Genomic DNA, 22,854 nt, shown 5'->3' with positions numbered 1-22,854 from the left:
ATGGAAAAGCCTAAATATTATGGCTTGCTTTGACCAAGAGGAACCTTGGAACAGCCATGATGACTAAGCAGTCATCTAGATCTATGAATATTCTTCAGAATAAGTTAGTAAGGTAAAAATCCTACCTGCAGGAAACTTCGTAGGCACTTGTTATTTTTCATTACCCCAGACAGCTAGTGTCTTACACCTTGAAAAAACTGCTTTTATATTCTAGTCATTTTGACTACCTACATTGCAGACCATTTATAGTAAAAACTGAATTACTATTGACATTTGATAGTTATTTACATTCAACACAGCCCAAGTCTAAGGAAAGTACTGAAAAATTAAGACCTTACTGATTTTTCAATGGCATTAATATATAAAATGTAGGTTTCCATACATCTCCTTTTAGACAAAAATGACAAGTAAATGACACGAATATTCAAAGTTTATCTACTTCCTCAAAACATGAGACATTAATATCCTATGTTAAAGAATACAAACATATGTTCTTTACCCCCAAACACCTAATAGTTGCACTAGGTAACTTTCTCTTTTCACTGTCAGCACCTGCCCTACACTATTCTTTATCTGAACTATCAGCACATGCTTCAGAGAAAGCAGGAAAAAAACCCCAGAAGACAGTGAAGCCAGGGAATGAGGGGGGAAAGCAATCACATCTGTCAGAGGAAAATGTAGCAGCCTTTTGCTTTTTTGCAAAACTAACAAATAAAAATAGACATAAACAGAAAAATATTTCCACTTCCCTTTTTTTGCTAAATGTGGAGTCTGGTTTTGTATGAATGTATATTACAGTTCCTGAAATTTAAGGACAGATACTGAAAACAGAAATTCATAGAAAAAAAGGAAGTGAATACAAATCTCCAAAAGAATGCATTATCTTAAAAAATATTTTGCCTTCTCAGTTAGGGTAAAATTGAAAGACATAAAATATGACATGAGGCAAAGCATTGGAAAAACTCCAGTCTTAGTTAAAAGTATAACGTCATTCAAACTTTTAAACCAAGTACGTTACACTGATAATTTTAAGAGCAGAAACCTGCCTAAAGTAATTCAAAACCTGTACAGCATTTAGTTTTATCCACAGCCTGGTGGTATCAATGAGTTACCACTTCACTGAAGTATTCCACAATGTTTTCCAGCACCACCATTTATTTTAAGCAAAAAAGCTTCTCTGTTCCAGTAATTTTGTAGTGACAATGTATATGTAATAAAAAACACTACTACTGTACAAACAAGGAAGCAATATTCCATAAAAATATTTTGGCATTCACTTTTTCAAATTTTGTATAAAAAACTGTCAGCTAGTACCAACTAAACAGCTCGGTCTCAACTGCCTTACCTGAGGTATGTACCGTATATGAAGAACAGTGACATCATTAATCCATTCAAAAGAAAAATCACAGCAACATAAAAGGAAGCAGGGTCTCCCAACCCTAATAAAAAAAAGTTAACACATGTTGTCAGATACAGAACAAGGATCATATTGCTTATAAACCACCACACAATCAGTATAATACAGCACACAGCATACTACCACAATATATCTACAAAAGAAACAACAAAAAGTTAATGTCACAAATCAGAAGACTACACTTCGGGGGGTGGGGGGGAAGAGGTGGGGCGGACACAGCATTGGGGCAGTCAGCAACAGAACACGCCAAGAGGGAAGCATTAACTGTAGAAAAACACACTGCAATGTATAGAAAGCATAAACATCACTAAGAACATTCTCTACAGAAAATGTTTCGACTTCATAGAGCTTTTTAGAACAGGACTGTAACCCCTATACTCTCACTTCCCATCTCTTGCAAGATTAAATCTACTGTTAAACATATCAGACACAATGCTCTTTGCTTTTTTTTTTGTTTCATTAGAAGCCAAAAGATTTTCCAATAATGCAAGTCTTTCAATTTATTCATTCAAACACACTTCTGCATTCACACTTCTGTTGTTATTCTCTTTCCCATTATTTCTTTAAACCCCCCTGGCTCTAATAATTTCAGCCATATGACATAAAAGCTTTTCATTATAGAGAAAGAAGCAAAACTTCATAGTTTTGTATGCAGAAATGATTATTCACCACTGCTGAAAATACAGCAAGACAGTTCTCTAAAGTATGATGATGATATGCTCACTGAACGTGGTAGTCTCAATAGTTGGTGTTTTTGTTGGTTTGGTTTTGTTTTTACAAAAAACGGGAATGAAAAGTTATACGTTTATTCACTGTTTATTGCTTCTGACAGAATTAGAGAAAGTGAATCATTCAAGCTCTGAAGAAAGTTCTTACAGCCTTTGTGCAAAGGAAAAATACTAACCTGTCACCACACAAAGACACTTTAAATGATAAAATGAAACAACTTCACAAGCTACCATCTATCATTCAGCTTTAACTGACTGTAGAACATCTCAAAAGTGCTTCTCGGCAAGGTACTTTTATCGCATAATGCTTAGTTGACAAGCCAATACTTTAAATGTGGAAAAAAACCACCAAAGAAGTGTCAGCATCCAAGCTTTGGTATCAAAATGAAGGTGTAAGATTGAAATTCTTGTACTGAACAGTAGGTCACACAAGGAAGAGGATTCTTCCCAGCAGAATCACTACACAGGATTTCTCTAAAAGGGAGTCTTGCGGTTACCTTTTTCCCCTTCCTCCTCTCTCCACAATTTGTAGTTAGGGGAAGAAATACAGAGGGTAAGTTTTTGAAATGTAAGAACTTGGAGTGTATTGGGGATTACACAGAAGCTACAAAATTTAATACATGTACAGTGGCCTCCATTTACATTTAGGACATCTTATTCTTTACAACGTTATGAAGGCTGAGACTACAACTGTGAAGTTTTGAAATGCAGTATAAATTCAAACTAGGTAGGAGGAGCTATCTAATAAGCAAAGACCACATTCTCACCCTTGGTGTCCTTAAAAGTATCTTTTTTCATGCTTCTCACTTATGTTGTGAAATTGCCAAAAACACAGGCTTAGCCAAATGAAAGCGTATCAGTGATAAAGACACAGGAACATTTATTATTTCTGAAATATGTAAAGCCACAATTATATGCTTCCAGGAAGAAACTAGAATAAAACACAACTCACCCTCACAGCTTTCAACTGGACTAAGCCCTTTTCCTCTATTTACAGTCCAACATGTCTTTGTTGGTACACCAAAGAAATCCATAACGGCAGTATATACACGGTACCAGCTGGCGAGGACCACCTAGGTGGAAAACAGGATTTGAAGTTTCTGAAAAAGGAACTTCAAGTTTAGCTCAATGCTCAAGGTAACCTCTCATGACAACTGGCCCTCATCCAGGATTTTTTTTTAAACTCAGAATTGTTCTCAACCACTTAGCATTTTTGACCATAATTTCCTAAAGGCATCCAACATAGACCAAGTCTTAATTAATAGACTAAAATTATGCCTGCTTTAGAACAGAAATAATTTCATGCTTCAAACTGCAACATTTTACAAAATTATATATTTCAATATTGTCTAGAAGGTTCCCCATTTAACTATTTTTGTTTATCCAATATTAAAATCCCAGGTTTTGTTGACAGAGGACAGCCAAATTAAATCCATTATAACCAACTAATTTTTTTCCACCTGGCAAGAACATTAATGGACCAAATCATTAGTGTTAACCTATCGATGTTTATCTGAGTAAAAATTTAAGCATCCGTTAGAAAGGGCTTCCAGGTGCAATATAAGACAGCATTCCCATTTTCCATGCAAAGGTCGTAATGTTCTTGTAACAATAACAATAAAATTAAATCTTAACACCTGACACAAAAAACATCAGTATTTTACACACAGAAGACTAACAACTCATCCCACAGCAAAGTCGTTGGTTAACATTACCAAGCTATCCTGTCGGGATACAACTGACTCTATAGAGTTCATAAATGAATAATGTGGCCATTCCAGTTGAGCTGCTTTGAAAGTTATAACCCAGGGGTTCCAGACGGAAAATGTTTCACCACTGCAGTACTAGCTGTCTCAGCCCTGTGTCACAGAAAACATGTACGAGAAGGATGATTCCCTCTTTTCTTTCCCCATACAATTAATAAAACTCTTTATGTCCCTTCTATCTTCAAGGACAAGAAGGAAATGCAGAGAAATACACCTCTCCAAGAACGTGATGGAGTAAATCCTCCTGGAAACCACTTCCAAACATACCAAGGACAAAAAAGTGATTGGAAGCAGTCAGCATGGATTTACAAAGGGAAATCATGACTGACCAACTTCATAATCTTCTGCGACGACTGTCTTGGTAGATCCAGGGACAGCTGTAGATGCTTTTTTTATCTGGTGCCAATTCTGTTCTATGTCTTTATACTAGATGATGGCACAAGAGAAAACCCTCAGCAAGACCGTACAATACAAAAGTGGAAGGAGTGGTTGATGTGGAGGGACCTCAACAGGCTAGAGAAATGGGCCAACAGGAATCTCATGAAAAGGAAATGCAAAGTCCTGCACCAGGGAGGAACGCCACCGTGTACCAGTACAGACTGGAGTTGACCAGTTAGAAGTTTTGCAGAAAAGGACCTGTGGGTCCTGGTGGACAAGTTGTACTTGAGCCAGTGATAAACTCTTGTTGCAAAGAAGCCAAATGTATCCTTGGCTGCGTGCTACCAGGACAAGAGAGGTGATCTTTCCCCTCTACTCAGCACTGCTAAGACCATACCTCCAGTGCTGAGTTCTAGGCTGCCCAAGACAAGAAGGACATAGAGTAAAGATGACTGAGAGACTTTTCTGTTGACAAGAGACAATGAGCATGAATTTAAAAACAGGATATTCCACTTATACATAGGAAAAAGCTTACACTTTGAGGGTGGTCAAACACTGGAACAGGTTGCCCAGAGGTAGAGATATTCAGAATGAAACTGGAGATGGCCCTGAGCAACATGCTCTGCTTCACCCTGCTTCAAGCAGAGCATTGAGACTAGACGATCTTCAGACATCCCTTCCAACCTCAGCTATTCTGCGACTCTATAATTCATTAAATTTTAGTACCAGGGCTCCAATCACCATGGCTCACTTCATTTGTGGCCTTTACACTCTCACAATGTAAATTTCATATATTTAAAATACATCTTTCTAGACCAAGACTCCCTATCTCAGCGTTATGTCCTGCAAAGTACACTATCCTGAATTCCTGGAGGCTTTCTAAATATCTGTGCCCTGGCACTTTTGAATGTGTGTGTGTGCATACGAGAGCCAGACACTTGCCCCATCTCCAGACAGGCAAAAACAGGACTGGGGAACCAAGACCAAATCTTTCCTCTTATCACCTGAATGTGGTTTCTACACTGCCAAAAGAATGCACGTGGCAGCTTAGAGATATCTGTCTAGCATATCTGCATCACCAGCCCTGAAAAGCTGACATTACCCTAAGCACATAAAACATTCTTGCTGAACCAATGTTGAAATTTTATTGATTTATCAACTTAACATTTTTATGTCACAAGTGCATGTGTCTGCTGCAGGTGTTACCACATATGAATATTCCCTAAAAAGGTACCAAGTTAGGTACTTCATGCAAAACAAACATTTTTTGCCAAAAGCTACTCTACACAAAACAGTTAACATGGGCATAAAAACAGAAGCAAATTACTAGCACAAAATTGCTAGGTCAATTAGAGCACAATGGCATTTTTAGAATTTTTACTGTTCCATATCAGATACAGCAGTAAATGCAAAACTTGGAAAACAAAAGACTGGCTCTCAGACTCAGCAGATCTCTGTGGGCTGGTCCAGTCCTTCGCTGTAAAAGAGCATGTAGAAAAGTCAATCCCTTTTACTAGCTGCTTTTGAGTAAGCATTTTAACACCAACTACACAACACTCATCACTCCAACTCAAATTTTCATCATCACTGCCACACACAGAAGTATCAACTGTCCTGCAACGATGAACAGCCACAAAGTAAACTTAACACATTATTTCTCCACCAAAGAAATGAACACATTCTCTCTCTGTCATTTTGCATCAGGGATCACAGATGAAAAAAAACCACAAATACTGGAACAACCTGACTATGCAGCAAATACCTGGAAAATCAAGACTTTATTGGGACTATAATATTGTATAACTACGCAGACTGAGTTGTTGCTTTTGACAGATTTTTTTTTTTTAATGCTTATATTTTTAATTTACACAGATGATGTAGTGATTGCTATGGACTCACTTTACGTTTTTTTTATTTTTTTCCTCGTTCTTAAGTTTTCATGGCTAGTACCGGCTGTACGTGCAGGTAAATTGTTCTACTCTGTGTAATGGATTTAACATCCTGTTTAGTAACTAGATTTCAAGGCTATTTTTGATGCAATTAATTTTGAAATCCACTAAACAAAAATATTAAAATTCAGCCTTAATGCTACTATTGGGCTGAAACACCTGGAAAGATCCTAAAATATCAAACAGGAAATGAAACACTTCCACAAAACATGACTGGAAGCTGATATCAGAAGGAAAAATTTCACTGCCAACAAGTAAATCCACAAGCATCTTCCCACCACCCAGCCCCATTATAATCATAAGTAAAGGTAGACAAATTTGGAGAACATACTTTCAAATGTCAAGTTGCAGTTATCGACAGTTTTATAGATGTAGTTACGTGGAAACAAGAGTACTCAAGAAATATACTTTAAAAGAAAAACCAACTATTACAGGAAGGCTAGACATCAAACAGTAAATGACTGAAAGGAGCAGGAGACTATTTGTCTGATTTTCATGCCCACACAGGCACAGAAAATATGAATGAATTCATACCTTATCAACAATTTCTGAGCCAGTAAGATCCTAGAAAAGTCTGAATGAACAGACAAGCCTACATAGTTTGCACAGTAATCTACCTAATGTTCTTATAGAATGTCAGCCACTATATCCGACTGCTCTTGTTTTGATTTCATCATCCAATTTACTTAGTCATTTTTCATAGTGATACTGATGATTCTCTAAGAATGAGTTCATTTGACCGGTTACCTTTGATTTTTGCAAGTCAGACTGTAGCTGAAGTCAATAAATCTTTCCCAGCTAAAGAAAATAACTTTTAGTATTCAAAAAAGGCGCATGTTCCTAATGTTGCATTTCTAGAACTGAACTGTAATCTCTTTGGGGTTAAAAAAAAACCACCAAAAAAACACTATCCATCCCCTCCCCCAGCCAAACTTAAAACCAGTGAGAGGGTAACAAAAAGCACTTATCGATAGCATTTAGTTCTTCCAGAGCAAGGAAGTAAGAAGCAAATGAAACCACTACATGCAAGTTGTATAAATACATGCATGCCAAGAATCCTTACACATATAGTTCCTGAAAGCAGCTCTGCTCCAAGCAGAAATAAGCTGTTGCTGACACATGGAGTTACAGAAACATACATTAACCAAAAGAGTTTTCCCTTTGTAAAATGTTTGAGATGCACTGGTAAAACCATAAGAGAAAACCAAACATTTCCATAAAAACATGTTTTTTCTAGTGACAAAAAAAGCAGAGTAGGAATGTAATCTAACCAGGTAACAAGTCTAACACCAAGTATTTACAAACAGCAGCAGTTAGTCTTCTACAGAGGAATTTCTTCTGCAACATGGAAGTAAACCATTACCGTTCACAGATTTTAGGGCCACAGTGAACTTTGATGATTTGTTAGTACATTGTCCTACACAAAACATAAGCCAAAATAACCTCTCAGTATCTGTATCACTGCAGAGGTTATTGTCACATACTACTGATACTTCATACATCATATTTCCTGAAGTACACAATGTCAGCAACTTGCTTTCAGAGAAAAGAATAAAAGACAAGTAGTATAGAATTGGATTACAACTTCAGGGCATGAAATACTAAGATCTAGAGAGTACTCACCTTTGACTGGACATACTTAAGTCTGAAAACTGATCACAATGTATGAAGCAACTTTCTCATTTTGAATTTGGAACTAAAATAAGGTATTTAAGCAACACTTCATTAGTCACTGTATCTTTACAACCACATTTTCCAGAGTAACATTTCTTATAAAACTATAGTAGAATCTAAAGAAACCAAAGATTTAGCAGAAGGTATTATTTTTAAAACATAGCTCACCTCTGGGTAAAGATTGAACCTTTGTAAGGTGTTAATCACTAAAGGATATTCAGTTAGTCTGTCATTCATAATTGCCCATACTCCATTCCAAAACGACGGTGCCTCAATAATGATCTTGAAGTAGGAATAATAAAGACCCTACAGGAGAGCAGAATCATTATTTACAATTAAAGAAGTCACTTCTGCTTCATGAACTGCCATATACGAGCTTTGTTTTTCAATAAAATTTTGAATACAATAAATAGGACAAAACAATTCAAGATGACTATCCAGTTTTTCAAATCTCTTCCATTAGTGCCACTGAAACAAGCAATGTGGGCTTCCTTCCACCTTGTTACACAACCCATCCGGAAATTTCTCATCTGTGCTTTAACTAGGCACTAGCGTAGTATTTCACAACTCTCAAAATAAAAGCAGCCGAACAGTGTATACGTACGCAAACACTAATTTTAAAAAGTGTTTTTTGAAAAAAAGCTGCATAGTAAGACTATAATTGAAAGTAATCAACAAGGTTCTTGCAGTTTTGTATATTAGGTGTTCTATAATCATACCTTTAAATTATATTTTAACTGAACTGTGAAGAGATACATTCATAGTGATCAGCTGCAAGACACACAAATGCTCTGCATATAGAAGTGTAATGCATGATAGTTGCAAGGTATCAATAAATTTACTTATCCAGAAGGTATTAAGAAATTTTGGAAAGCCCACAATCACAAGATTACAGACTGTTTTCCAATCATTGAATTTTTCTTGAAATATAATCTAACCATTTCCGTGCGGAAAGCCATTTCTCTTTCTAGCGTTGACAGGTGAGAAAAATGACGGTCATTTTCAAATAGAGTTGTTATGTGGCACCTGTTAAAAAATAATAATTAAAACTGAATAAAGAGTTTTAGAACTAAGTCATATATACCAAGGAACAGCTGGCAAAACATTTAGTGAAGACCCAAAGTTTACTTACAAACTGCTGTTTTAATTTACTGATATAGTATACCGACATTCTCTCCTGTTCAGACTATTTTAAATGGAAAAAATATGAATCCATATAACATTTATTAAATTTTGTTATGGAATTAGTTACAATAGTCTAATGCATTTTAACTTAAGTGCAGACACTTAAGGATCAAAAGTTTAAATCTATTAAAACTATCAAGTCTATCAAGTCTACATATTAGGAAAGAAAATTCAAATATCTGACAAATGAAAAGAATCACAGATTAAATACTGGTGAAAGTAATGGTGCACATAGAAGTAGCGTACATTTTTTTTCCACAAAATCTTCCCTGACTTGTATTTTAATGCTATTACCTGCCATTATATATAGATGTGCTTACCATCAAAAGTATATTTAAATAAAGGTGCAACTATGGGGGGGGGGGGGGGGGCACCAGGAAAACTGCAAATTATTTTGGAGGTGAAACCTGCAATTTCCAGGAGAAGCTTCATCTCCAGAAAGGATGGAAAAAGAGAAACAGAGCAGTGCACACGACTGTGCTTTTGAATAGGAATCTGCACGAAACACACTACTAAAAATCAATAGTTCCTTTTGAGCTAGGAGACAAAAACAGAGTGGCAGAAGCTGTTACTTTTTATCTCTTCAGAAGCAGCTGGTGAAAATTGCTATAGAAGCCACTCTATTTCTAGTCTATACTGCAAAAAGGAAGGGTGAGGATTAGGATGGAACCTGACACACAAGGGTTACGCTGACGGAGAGTAGTTGAAAGGCCATTATCTGTACACAAAGAAAACATTGGCCAGACTTCTCTGAAGAGGTTAGAGAAAACACAATGTAAAACTAAGAAATTAAAGCAGAATCTAAATAAGCAGAACGTAGAAGACAGTTAAAAGGATTTACCTGGACTTTCAAAACCCGCTCAGAGTAAAAAGGTCTGTTAGTGGAAATGCACTTGAATTTGTATAGCTAGGCAACAATTTTCCACCTAGAAAGTAGGCTTCACTCTTCACTGACAGGCTTTAGAAACCTTTCACATCAGCTTTACAAGAAGAGTATTCATCTTAGAGACAACTATTTGGTTTTGAGAGGAAATATCTAAATATAAAGTATCCCAAACTTGTCTAAATAGAAGTCAAAATGGTATTTTTGTTATTTTAAAATATCTTATGACTCTCAAGCAATAAATTTAACCTTACCAATGTAGGACTCCTGCAAAAGCAGCTGTAAAGGAAACAAAACGTGTCAAGTTACTCAAATATTTAAATCATTGAACACGAAATCATGTTCTTTACAGTAATTACGGTACTACTTCAGAGGTGCACAGAAGGTACCCAGCCTCCAGAGGAACAGAAGAATAGGAACATCTGAATTAACTTTTATGGCCAGCTCTTTGAAAGTCTTAAGTTATGCTGATGGCATTCAGCAACAGGCAATGTTCCCACCTATATCATGCATTACGCAAGTTGATCCACCAGAATCTAATGCACTCATTTCGGCAATCAATAACAAAACTGAATTATAAGCATTTTTAATAAGAATAAATATTTTTAACATTTCAAGTATCTGCTGTGGCTGCGCACTCAACTGCTGCACAGATTTTGGCTAACACACAGCTCATATTAAGGCCTGATGTATGGTGGGAGCAGCGCTGTAAGGTCAAAAGAAAGGCAACACACAGGCAGGAGCCAGTGACCAGAAAGGGCTAAAGGTCATTATGCAGCATTATCACCTGCAGCTTGCTGTCTCCTGCTGCCATAATCCTCCCATATCGATTGTCTGGCAGTTTCTTCAGAATCTGCTAACTCATGGAAATGGTATAGACCAAACTTCCAAGCTGGAAGGTACAAATACACCAACGTACCCAAAAAACTTTTAACACAGATCCAGCAGCAGCTAGACAGCTGAGGCTTTAGTGCTTCCCGGTGTGGTACGGGGGACAGCTGCATCGTGATGGAAGAGGAGGGGTGAGCACTCCCCCCATCAGCTGATAACTATTTTGCTCATAGGTGCACAAGTTAGGAGTTACGAGTTGCAAATTAGAGAACTTATGAGTCAGAAACCTCATGCCTTAAGTGATGAATTAGTGAATTCCCATGTTGGACTAGTCTGTACAAAAGGGACCAAGTCCTTGTTTGTCATGTATTTTGTTTTCTTTCCTAATAGGCTCATAAAATAAAGTTTAATTTACAGAGTATGTTATCCTGTAAATTTGAGAGATCCAAACAGCCTGTGATAACCGACAGAAATCTAACTGAGACTATAATTGCTAAAAAGAAAAGGTAGACTCTCCATGTATTAACATTCCATTTGTCCATTCAGAGACTATTTGCACTGTTGTCACATAGGTACAGAACAAAGAAGGTGATGTGAGTGTCAAAGGGAAAAGACAAATTATGATAAAGCGATGGGTAAACAGTGTAGGTGTCTGATTTCTTGAACATGACAAGATCCACAGAGAGCAGAAGCTCTTCCATTTTGCCTGGGCAGCATTCACAACATATCCAGAGCTCACCATGGAAGCAAAGCCAGCATGAGTGAGGGGTAAAGGGTAGGGATTTAGAGCAACCACAGTGCTCTTTCTAGACTGAAGGTGCCTTGGTTGCTGTCTAGGCACACAGCAGCTCTCTGCCACAGAAAGGGCAGGTAGACTGGTTGCCTTCAATCCAAGAAGGTCTTTTATGGTTAATGAAAAGCCCTCTTGTTCACAAAGGCTATACAGAGCAGAAAGTGGAGAGGACAACCACCTCCCCACTTACTAGAGCCGGTCAGGTGCTGGACACCCTGTCCCTCTCCAGGGTGCTGATCTGCGCACACCCCTGCCACCGACAGCCACGGCCCTCGCCTCGGGGAGGGCACAGAGTGGGTCAGGCCTGTCTCTGACTTGCACAAAGGTAAAACATGCATTGAATGCCTGCACGCGAATGCAGAATATAGTCGGAGAGCTCGTGAACATGCACATGTTCAGAGTACACGTTACACGCATACTGTGGTCTGCTTCTGGAAAGCAGCGGGGACAACAGAAACACACACACCTTTGCAAAAACACTAAATTTATGTCGAAGGGTGGACTGAAAGTGCACTTCATGCCTTAGTATACATTCCCAAACCGCACGTTCCTCCAGCACAGAGCCTGGAAGTGCTGCTGCTGGCAGTACTTGCTATCATTGTCACCACAGGTCATAATACAACTAACTGCAGTGATGAACCTCAATTTTAATATTAAAGTTTTGTATTCAAAAGATGTGCGAGGTGAAACTGGGTAAGACAGAAGAAAAAAAATTGCCTAAGGGGAAAAAAATTCTAAACTACCTTCCCTGTACAATATTACATTTACCTTAAGTTACATACTTCACATAGTAGTTGAGGTTTTGCAATACCACACTGAAACTTCCTTAAGAGTCTTTCAGCTCCACTTCAGTCACTGAAGTAGTTTTCTCAAAGAGAAGCCTGCATTTCAGTTAGAAAATGAATACCACAAGCTTTCATTTAAAACTTTACATTTTTACATATGCTTTCTATAAAAAAAAAAAAAAGAAAAAAAAAAAACAGAAGATTGCTCAGTACAATTCACATTAAGTGGTATTTAAGGACATTCATGTTAGTTCTCTTGGAAAGTTGCAAATGTCTTCTTCAGAAAAGCAGATATGGATATCGTATGAAATTCCAGGTAAGCACGTTAGCTATATCAGCAACACAGAAAACCATATTCCATAAACAAACACATTTTGCAGTAACTGTATGGAAAGAAATAGAGCAGTCCCTACCTTTCTTAATTATTACTTATTGAGCTTCACATTTGCACAAGGCATTATTTCATTCCTCAGCAACATTTCCCAGTAAGATTAGATGCTGAAATACATTTACATACACAAACCCCCCAACTACAAAAAAAAAAAACATAAGTTTTGATACAGATTAAATGTTAGGAAAGAATATACAGTAAAGTCAAAATAAATGCACATTAGCTACCAGTACTGTCCATGATCTCAAATTCATGTGGTTCCAAATAAGCCAAATATGCAGTATTTTATTGTTGCAAATAAATTATCTTTTAATATGGAAATTGCATTTCAGATTCAAACATACCACTTATTTCATAGAGAGAACAGTATATTTAAATCTGATTCTTCCCTTCGGTAAATGTTTTATTTAAAGTCAATGCATTAAGTGCAAATAAATTCACAGTTATTTTGGAGGATTTCATACACATTTTTATAAAACTTCACAATATCACTCTATTATAAGTATAAAATGAAGACCTTTCCTAAGCACACAGCAATTCTTGTAATTAGTCACATTTCAAGAAACAATGCGCTTAATTGATAGACATCCACTATGAGTACAAATTGGCATTTTTCAACAGACTGCACACAGACTTACATTAAACTAGTTTCTACTGGAAAACATGCAGATCAGCTTCTCTTAAATTGCCATCCTTTGATCCCATTAATGTCCTTACTGGGAGGGAATGAAGGAGAGGGCGGGAGAGGAATACTGGAGTCCTAATGCTACAAAGACTTACACAGCTACTGTGTACTTGAACTTGCAGATGCCATTTTCTCACCCAACCTAAGAATCCCTAAAAGCAAAGCATATGATCAGATTTTTGCAGGCTATGGCTATTCAGTAAAATCTGATAGTTTATTCTTCAGACCTCCTATCTTTGCCTGTGTTCTGTTCCAAATAAAAAAATATGAATGGCATATAAAAAAGCATTCTAATTCTGGAAATTAAACACTTAAAAATAAAGCCATAATATACAGAAGTCATTTACCAAGAGAACAACAAATGCTGAGATACGGTAACGCAACAGGATGTTAAATGTACTAGAAACTGAGTAATACTTTGCAAATATCCCCAAAAAATGACTAGATAGGAATACAGCAGAACTGGCAACAATGAGGAATGTGCAAGCATTGACTACTTCCGCAGCTTAGCCAAGACATTTCATTGTGAGACTCTGTGCAATCTAGAAAGGATGTCTTCAAGAATAAGGCCTCAACTCAACGGTCATTTAAACAGAACCCAACACAATAGGGCAAAGCATTGTATAAGAATGTCCTTGGAAATCTGACAACTTTATTACTGCACATAAAAACTGGGGATAATTCTGAAGAGAAAAAAAAAAAAAATTCACACCCTATAACAAGACTAGCTCAAACCATGGGAGCCTCTGTTTTTAAAATCTGAACCTAAAAGCTTAAGCAAAACCACAACAAAAATTCAAATACCACTAAAACTAACCAAACCCCACTATTTCATATTTAGTATATGTACATTCTTTGCTACTGCAAATACTGTATGCTATTACATACTTTGCTGTTATGGGTTTACTCCTATTAAAACCAATTAAATACTTCAGGGAGCTATTTATGGTTATCTGGGTTTCACGGCCAAATTCAAACTGCAAAAATTATAAAGCCATCTACCTAACCTGCTCACAAATGTCAAAGGAAAGCATTGTTCAATTTTGACCCATCAGTTTAATGTTTCTGTGTCATTTAAATAAGTACTAGTTGAGGAAATGCTGAATAAACAGAGATAAGCAAAGCAATTCAGGAACAGTTTATTCATCAATTACTTTCTAAGCTAAGGGTTGTTTCCCTGCTACTACTTTGCAATGTAATTCATCAAACTGAAGAAACTCCCTTTGGCAACAAGGACTACTGGTGGTGTGATTAATAGTACCAGCATCTTTGGAATACCCTGACAGCCTTTTAATATAATGTCTTTTAGAGTATATCTAATTGTGCATCTGACAAATATGCTATTACTTAACATTTGTTAACTTTAGGAACATATTTCTTATTTAATTTTGCAAATACTTCAGGTGCTTTTTCCAAGACTTTGGCCATGAGCCATTTTATTATTTACTCCAAAATATTCCCAAAGATAACAATTGAATTTAGATCCTCCTACAATTTTATCTTCTTCCGCCCATAATCCTTCCAAAACAAGCTGTTTTGATGACATTACTTAATAAGAGTTGCTTTTTTCTCCCCTAGAAATTAATGACTGGATAGGAGAGATCCATAAGTATCTGGACAATTGTTTTCCTACAAATATTCTAATACCACATCAACTGCTACAATAACAGCTTTACAAAAGTTACCAGGGATGAAGTAATTTCCTGTCCTTTTTCAACATAAACTATCCTTTTTTGTTTTTCCAAGTTATATGCCCAAATATATTTTGATACAGTTTACAATTTCAGAGAAAGAAAGGTAAAAAGAACAGTGTGTTCCCCCTGACATATTCCTTCTACTTACCCAGAAGGAAAGTGAGCCATATCTTGCTATCAGCTTTTACAATGAAGGCCTTTCTGTCATCAACAAATACTGCCAAAAGAAAACAAATACCTTAAGCATCCATTAAGAACAGCCTCCGTAAACTGAAATATGTTCGAACTCTGCAGCATTAGTTTTCTGTAAAAACCTTGACTTCAAAACTGCCGAAAGAAATTTCATACTGCAAGCTGGTAAGTACACATAAAAGCTTTGAACATCACAGGCTATTAGGTCAACTACATAAATCATCGGGTTTTTAATTCCTGAAATAACTTTTACAAAATAACTTGTCAAAAGAGGATATGCTCATAGACACGTTATTGACAAATTTGCTCAAACAGAAAGTCAAACTTTAAAAGAATAAGCAACCCTCCATCCTCTCAATAAAGCGTTAAGAAATAAGCCGGTCCTACCAAGACTGTAAGCAGAGCTAGTCAATCGCATCAGAGGGACTGTTTCGTTGAGTTAGTTACACAAACAACACATTGTCCCACTTCTCCCCAAATGATGCTAAGATGGTAAAAAAACCTCTTTTCCTCCCTCCTCGCCCCGGTTCCCGCCGATACTGGTGTGGGTCTTGTCAGCTTTTACTTTTTTTTTTGCTTGCCCCCCGCGCTGTGCCGGGCTGGAGGACGGGGAGGGCGGGAGAGGAGCCGTCCGCTGCCCCGGGCAGCGCCGGCCGCGACCCTCCTCCGCCAGGCGGAGGCCGTGAGGCCACGGGGGTGGGGGGGCCACTTCGCCCCGCTTCCCCCCGCCCCCGGATCCCCTTCCCGCGGAAGGGCGTCCCGGGGCATCCCGGCCCCGGGCGGTAGTAGCAAAAAGCCAGCCCGCGGGAGGGGAGCCCTGCCGCCCCGCCGGGCAAGTCTGCCCACCGCCGGGAAGCGGGGAGGGAGGCGAGACCGACCCCCGACCCGCTTCCCCGGGGGAAGGGCTGGCCCTCCAGCCCCGCGGGGCAGGATTCGGGGAGGGTAGCGGCTCCCTGCCCTCACCCCTTCCTCACCTCGCAGCCGGTCTCTGCAGACGCGCAGGAACCTCAGGGGGCCGCGGCCCAGCGCGTCCCGTTCCCCCTCCGCCGCCGGCCCCTCCCTGCAGGGTCTCTGGGGGTCGCTCCGGGCTCCCCGCCGGCCGCCGCCTCCCTTCCGCATGGCGCGGGCCCCGCCGGGGACCTGCCTGCCGGGAGAGTGCGGAGGGCGCCCGCGGCCGCTCCCGGGGCTGGCGCCCGGCGACTGGGGCTGCTGCTGCTGCTGCCCGGGCTTGAGCGGCGGCGACTCTTTGTTCCTGCCTCGGGTCGGGACGACCATCTCCGCATAGTCCCCGCCGGGGCCGGGGGTGCCGCGCCGGAGGGGACGGGAGGCGGGGAGGGGGGGCGGTCCTCAGCGAGGAGGTTCCCCCACCCCTGGGCAAGGCCCGGAGGCCACGGGGCGGAGACGGAGCCGGCGGGCTGGTAGTAACGGGGCGAGGGGGCGGCCGGTCACTACTCGCCGCCGCCGCCGCCGCCACTGCCACTGCCGCCGCCGCCGCCGCCTGCTCCGCCCGGCTGGCCACGTGGGGGCGGGGGCGGCGCTCCCCGGCGGGGCGGGTAACGGCTCCCAGCGCCCCCCCTCCCCCGCTCCGCCCCGCCGCTCACGCACGCGCCGCCCCGCTGCCGGCGGCAGGCAGCCGTTGCTCCCTCCCCCAGCGCGCCGCACGTGCTGCCCGCCCCGCGCGCGGGGCTCCAGCCGCAGGGCCCTCTCTCCGAGCGGGAGCGGGGCTCTTCCCGCTCCCTGAGGGACGGCCCCCGTGCGGGCGGGGCTCCCGCGCCCCGGCGCTGCCGCCGCGTCCAGATTCCTCTCCTCGCCACCCCTCCTCCCGTGTTGCCCGCCGTTGCCTTTCCCTTGCCCGTTCCCAAGCCGTTTAGCTTTGTGAGCATCGTCTCAGTTAAACCGACCCCACCCCAGAAAGGCGGGAGATCTCTCTGGAGTGCTCCCACCCTCTCAAATCCCCAAAATATTAACTGCTAGAAGATGTCCCAGGGACTTCCCGGCCACGGAAAACGCTGCCTCCTCCTCTTCCTCCTTGTTCAGGAGTTTAAACTCGATGGCTTAGGGTTATCGTGTGCCAGCGCCGTGCCACCGCTGTGGCCTCTGCCACCGCAGGCAGGGGAGCTCGGCTGCTTGCTTCGCTCCCCGGTGAAGCAAGGCCACATAAAACTCCAGCCAAAACACTGCTCCGGGTTCTGAGGTTAAAAGGGCGTGTTACACAGAAGCCCTGTGTAACACGGGCCCTCGAGGCCGGAAATGTTGTTTCATGGCTTTCTAGAGCAGTCTTCAGCACCCAGCAGCAGCAATCCCTGTGGCTCTGACGCTAACAGCTGGAATTGCTGTTATTTTTAAGGGTTTTGAATATACAACAACACTGTCAAACAAGCCCCAGCTACAGCAAAGGTATCTTTCCTCTTCCTGAGCGTGCTTTTTTGCTCAGCACACAACGGTGGTCAGACAATGACACTTCTGATAGGGATATGTTAATTTCATTCCCACTTTTTGATAACGTTGATTAAATATAGCAAAGTATAACCTCTTCATCAACTGCAGCCTCTCCAAACTGATCCATTTCACTCTTTCCTCTCTGTTCCTGTCTTATTTCTTTCCCCTGGAAGTTCTTTCTTGACTGTACATGTTCCTTGCTTCCCAGTGGTCTTCATTGCTGTCTTCGGGCTTTTCTTTGACCCTGCTCACTCTTCATTTCTCTCTGTATGTTTCTGCTCCCAAGTTTTCTACATGTTTGAGTTTTCTTGGCATTACCTTTCCACTCCACTCTTTGTTTATTTTTCCTGGCCTTTCCACCCCCTTTCTCTGACATAACAGGCATGTAACTCTTTCTAAAATGTTTACAACTTCCGTTCTTTATTTTCATCTCCTTTCCTAGTTATTTTTATGAATCCTACCCTGTGAAATCCATGGTTTGAGCCTTATGCGGCAAATACCACACTAAAATAGTATTTTAAAAATATGTTTGATAAATATATAGTCAGCATATTGCTAGCACAGGAAGGTAATTTTCATTCAGATTCAGCTACCGAAGTAACAAATGTATGAGAAGAGGACAGCCTTTGCTGTCCTTGTGGTAGTAGGAAGGTTGTTACCACAATAAGGGTACAAAGATGCAAGCTGGTATGGTCGGATAAAACAAACCGGTCTGTGGGACTGACAGATGGCCTGTGTGTCCAAAAGTACTCTTGGCTCCACACTTCTTTGCTTGTTGAGGGAAAATTGTCCTTCTACCCCCAGCTGTTTTTGGGAGATAATTGCAAAGGGCATGTGTTACATTGATCTCAAAAAATGAGCAAGGAAGAAATAGTATTTTTCATTTGATCAGCTTATATAGTTACATAAAACAGCCAGTCTCCTGAGCATGCAGGTCCTTCTTCCAACGTGAGTTATCTGTAGCAGTTTAGTATTTCAAGAAACATTTATCTGTGCTTATTATATACTAAACATAAATGAAAGCGTGAAAGGAACACCATTTGAACGTTTGAAGACTCCATACTATTTTCCCACCTGCTTTCCAAGAGAAAGTTCCACAATCTGTTCTTTTTCATATTTGATTTTAATCATGCAGCCTTGTCATAAATTTAGTAACCAAAAGAGTCTATTGTTGCTGGCTGAGTGACTGAAATGCACAGGATCCAGGTAGTTAAGGGGTTCTGCATGTAACTGGCACAGAAAAAGAGTAATAGGATATGTTCTGCTGAGTTTTAACTCCTGAAACCTATTTTCATTTTTTCTTGCCAAAATCAATAGAGTCATGGAACACTTGCAAACTTGAAGGGTTGAGATTATTAAGGTTCAAATGATTGCTGTGGGATAGCTCGACCATTGAGATTAACTGGGCCTGCTCCAGCCTGCAGCAAATCAATTACCTTCGGGCTGTTTTCTTTGATTAAAACCCTTCAGTCAATTTATTTCAAAAGGTACCGCCCCCAGAACCCGATTACAAAGGCACATACTACTAAACGTAAACTCTAAAGATTTCAAAAGTTATTATAAGAATGCAAAGACAGAACATCACAATCTTAAATGCAAAGGTGTCCATATTCAGCAACTATGAATTACTGAAGAAAACTGTCAACAGTACTTCCAAAGAGCTGCAGTAGAGCAGTACACCTCTAAAAATAAAAATGACACTTGCTTCAATCTGTAAGAGGCACAAGTAGTAAGAAATAAACCTCGGGTTTATGTCATCACAGGAGTTATATATTTTTCTAGAAGCGCTATGTTTATTTCCAACATCGTGTTTCATACATTACTAATCCTGCACATGACAGCAAAAGGAGTGAACCCAGTAAGCCAGCACATACCTTGCTGTTTATAATAAAAAAGGGGGATGGAGGAAATATGCTAACTCTTGAAAGTAAATTTGATTTCCCTCAACTCTTGAGGGTGCTAAAGGATATATACTAGGCCATAGGAGAGACATCATCTTAATCAGTTTATCCTGACTTAAATGTGCAAAATGTTGCTCCACAGTTTTCTGCTATCCCAAGACAAAGCACATCCTGGAACACAACATTCCTGTTTCTGCTAGGTCTTCCCTATCTCTGACCACACGTTTTCTATGATCGCTGGGCTGTGTCTTCATATTTCCAAATCACTCTGCCAGAGACCAGCAACCTCAGGATGCTGAGCTGGATGGTAGTTGTGACACACTGCCTGTCAATGGAGATAACTCTCAGTCCTCAGGTATCAGGCACTGCAAGTAAAATGTGTTGCCTTGGCAGTTCCAGTATATTCTCTAGCAGTATTCATTCCTCAAGACAGTGGACATGCACTCCTAGTCACCGAATAGTCCAGAGCTTGCTTTCTTTTCCTTCACTCATTCTCATCTTCTGTACTGTTTCTTAACACCGGTTGTCTTGCTCTTCCTCTTGCCTCAAGTGAGACATTTACTTTGCAGTTTATTACCAATACCAACCCCTTCTCTCTCCCAAGGTGATCTGAATAAGGGTGCCCATAGAGAATTCCCTTTTTATACCTATAATAATGTTTCTTGGACTGCTCTGCTTTGTTCCAGTGGCACTGCCTCAGAGTGTATTGTGCAGATTTTGTGGCAAGGCTGCCATTGCCATCTACCACAGGGCTTTGCTTCTGCTAAGAGTGTGTTGATCCCACACACTTTCACACATTCAGCAGCAGTCTTAATAATAGCAGGAGTGCAATGTAGCAGGCTAGGGAACTTCAGGCTCCCTTTCCTTGGTTTATTTAATCCAAGGTTAGCAAGCAATGAAGGCATAATCTGGAAAGTATGTCTCTTGAGCAAACAATTGCGTGGCTGCTGCCTAGTTAGATGTACTCAGCCTAGCATTAAACTAGCCATTTTGAGTGCCGACAGCAGCATAGCTGCAACAATGTGGAGCTCAGAGCCTCAGGTAACTAGCCAGGCAGTTAAAGATTTTGAGCTCCATACCATATGGCCATAGCTGACTTAACTCATTCTAATCCTACTTGAGCTCCAGTCACAGAGCAGACAAATTCTTGGAAAGAATTTATGAGAACAGAGATAGTTGGGACCTCTTCTTGTGAAGTTCAGGCTGAATAAAAGTGCAGAGGCTAAGGAGTCTCCTAAGGCAGAAGTAAAGAAGCAGGATTGTCCCTGGAGTTTGTACATGGCGGAATCTGCCAGGAAAAAAACCAGCAGAATGTAGTGGCAAACAAGTTACAGTGTGTACCTTGTCCTATTTAACAGCTTTCTGGGGCCAATTTTCTTTCTACAGGATACAAATATCCCCCCTTGAGTTAACGCCTTTAAACATACATTGCCTGTATTCTGAAAAGGGGAAAATATGCTCCTGGTGAGTCAGTAATACAGCAATCTGATATCTACTTGCACACCTCTGGTCACGCTTATCTTCTCTCACTTTTAAAATTGCAGTGGCTTTTTAACTATGTAGATACAAAAATATATAGAACTGGAACATCTATGTCTGTATGGCTAACTTCTCACACAAGCAAAAGCTTGTTTCTACTAGAAATAAATTAGAACAATTTACCCAGCTTGCCTACCCTGGCAACAAAAAAAAAAAAATCACATTTTTATAATGAGAGGTCCTGAAGACCCTTCTTTCTTTGACACAAAAATTACCTCCTTCATTTCTATAAAGACGATTGTAAGTCTCAAACTGCCTGCTGCCAGAAGAACATTAGTGACTCAGAAAACCCAATTACTCTCCACCAGACTTTTTCTGACTTCTTGGCTTTCAGTTTCCAGTACCATTTTCATGCTACCTTAAATGCTTCCCTGCAGCTCTGAAAAAAAAATAGTTAAAGAAAAAGGAACAAGAAATAATATGAATATCAGGGAAAAAATTAAGCTACACTGAGAACTTCATAGGTCTAACATATCTCCAGTTACCCTTCCTTCCTTGCTGCAGTTAGGACAATCAAAGCAGCACAGCCATCCACTTGCCCTGTTGAGCAACTGATTTGGGAGACTTGCCAGTGCCCCTTCTTATAACACGGAGTGTGATCATCTCCTCCCAGCTGTGGCCTGGAATGTTTCTGTAATGCTTCACCTTTCTGAGCACTTTTAACTCCTCTGCATGGTATAATCTCCTTACAGCTTTCAAAATGAAGCTCTCTTGCTGTATGCTCCACGTTCTCACTGCGTGGCATTTGGCCACAGCTAGTAGTCATGATAATTTGGCAGAAATGTCATGATTCACAGCCACAGCAACTGCATCTCATTATGCTTCTATTTGGAGGAGCAAATTATAGAGCAAGTTATCTGAAGACCACAGAACTCACTCTTACAAGCAGAAGTGATGGTTCCAGCTTACCCTAACCTGATTTACTAGCCGCCATGGGTTTGCTTCATTTTTTGCAGAGTCAGTGTTTATCTGGTGTGTCTCTAAGTAGCTGCTGCCAAAAGATGCATCAGAGGAAACAGCTTGCAGTGACGAGCAGGAGCTAAGTGACAACAACAGAACAGGATCATATGGACATGGGCTGAGCTTTTACTATGTTTCATGGCAGATGCCATTTTTGTGAGACTGAGAATATGGACACCATTTATGGTGGAAATACGGGAAGGCCAGCGATGGTCTTAGAACAGAAACATGAGAAAAGCAGCGATCTGGAAGTGCTCACAGAATAGCTTTTCAGTTAATAACTGGCAGAGCAGCCAGATGTGAGAAACAGTAGGGCTCTTGAAATACGTTGCCATATCAAAGTCAGTGAACTTGCACTGCTGGAGATTTACTGGCAAATCTTTTTTGGCAAGAGAGCGAGAGAAGCTTGTGGACCACTGTGAAATACCTGCAGACAGCTGTATCCAAAACAGCAGCAGGGTCTAAGTTTGCCTGTTCAGATGTTAGCAAGTTTATTTCCATTTCACCCTTTGCTTACCCTGATAATGATTTCAGAGGGGATTTCAATGTATTCTGTACTGTCCTGGTTAATGAAGGTAGAGAAAAGGCAGATTAATTACCTACAGACAGTGATAGAAAGTACCCTTGGCAAACTAAGCAAAATGTCAGGCTGTGCGGAAGGCAA

General features: G+C 40.5%; 1 protein-coding gene across 1 annotated transcript in view; it reads right to left on the bottom strand.

The window, feature by feature from the left end:
• The window catches only part of DPY19L1 (dpy-19 like C-mannosyltransferase 1), a 49,263-nt gene extending 32,541 nt beyond the window's left edge, over nt 1-16,722 (bottom strand). Inside the window, exons 1-7 of the mRNA XM_075083600.1 lie at nt 16,326-16,722; nt 15,308-15,376; nt 10,235-10,259; nt 8,851-8,938; nt 8,081-8,218; nt 3,098-3,218; nt 1,346-1,439 (exon numbers count right to left, since the gene is read on the bottom strand). Coding sequence (XP_074939701.1) covers nt 1,346-1,439; nt 3,098-3,218; nt 8,081-8,218; nt 8,851-8,938; nt 10,235-10,259; nt 15,308-15,376; nt 16,326-16,626 — 836 coding nt within the window. The 5' untranslated portion in view covers nt 16,627-16,722. The remainder of the gene's footprint in view (nt 1-1,345; nt 1,440-3,097; nt 3,219-8,080; nt 8,219-8,850; nt 8,939-10,234; nt 10,260-15,307; nt 15,377-16,325) is intronic.
• Nucleotides 16,723-22,854: the final 6,132 nt, after the last annotated feature.

The sequence above is a fragment of the Phalacrocorax aristotelis genome, chromosome 2, assembly GCF_949628215.1.
Source record: "Phalacrocorax aristotelis chromosome 2, bGulAri2.1, whole genome shotgun sequence".
Taxonomy (NCBI): Eukaryota; Metazoa; Chordata; class Aves; order Suliformes; family Phalacrocoracidae; genus Phalacrocorax; species Phalacrocorax aristotelis.
Note: the sequence above shows the minus strand (reverse complement) of the source record. Positions and strands in the feature narration are given on the sequence as shown.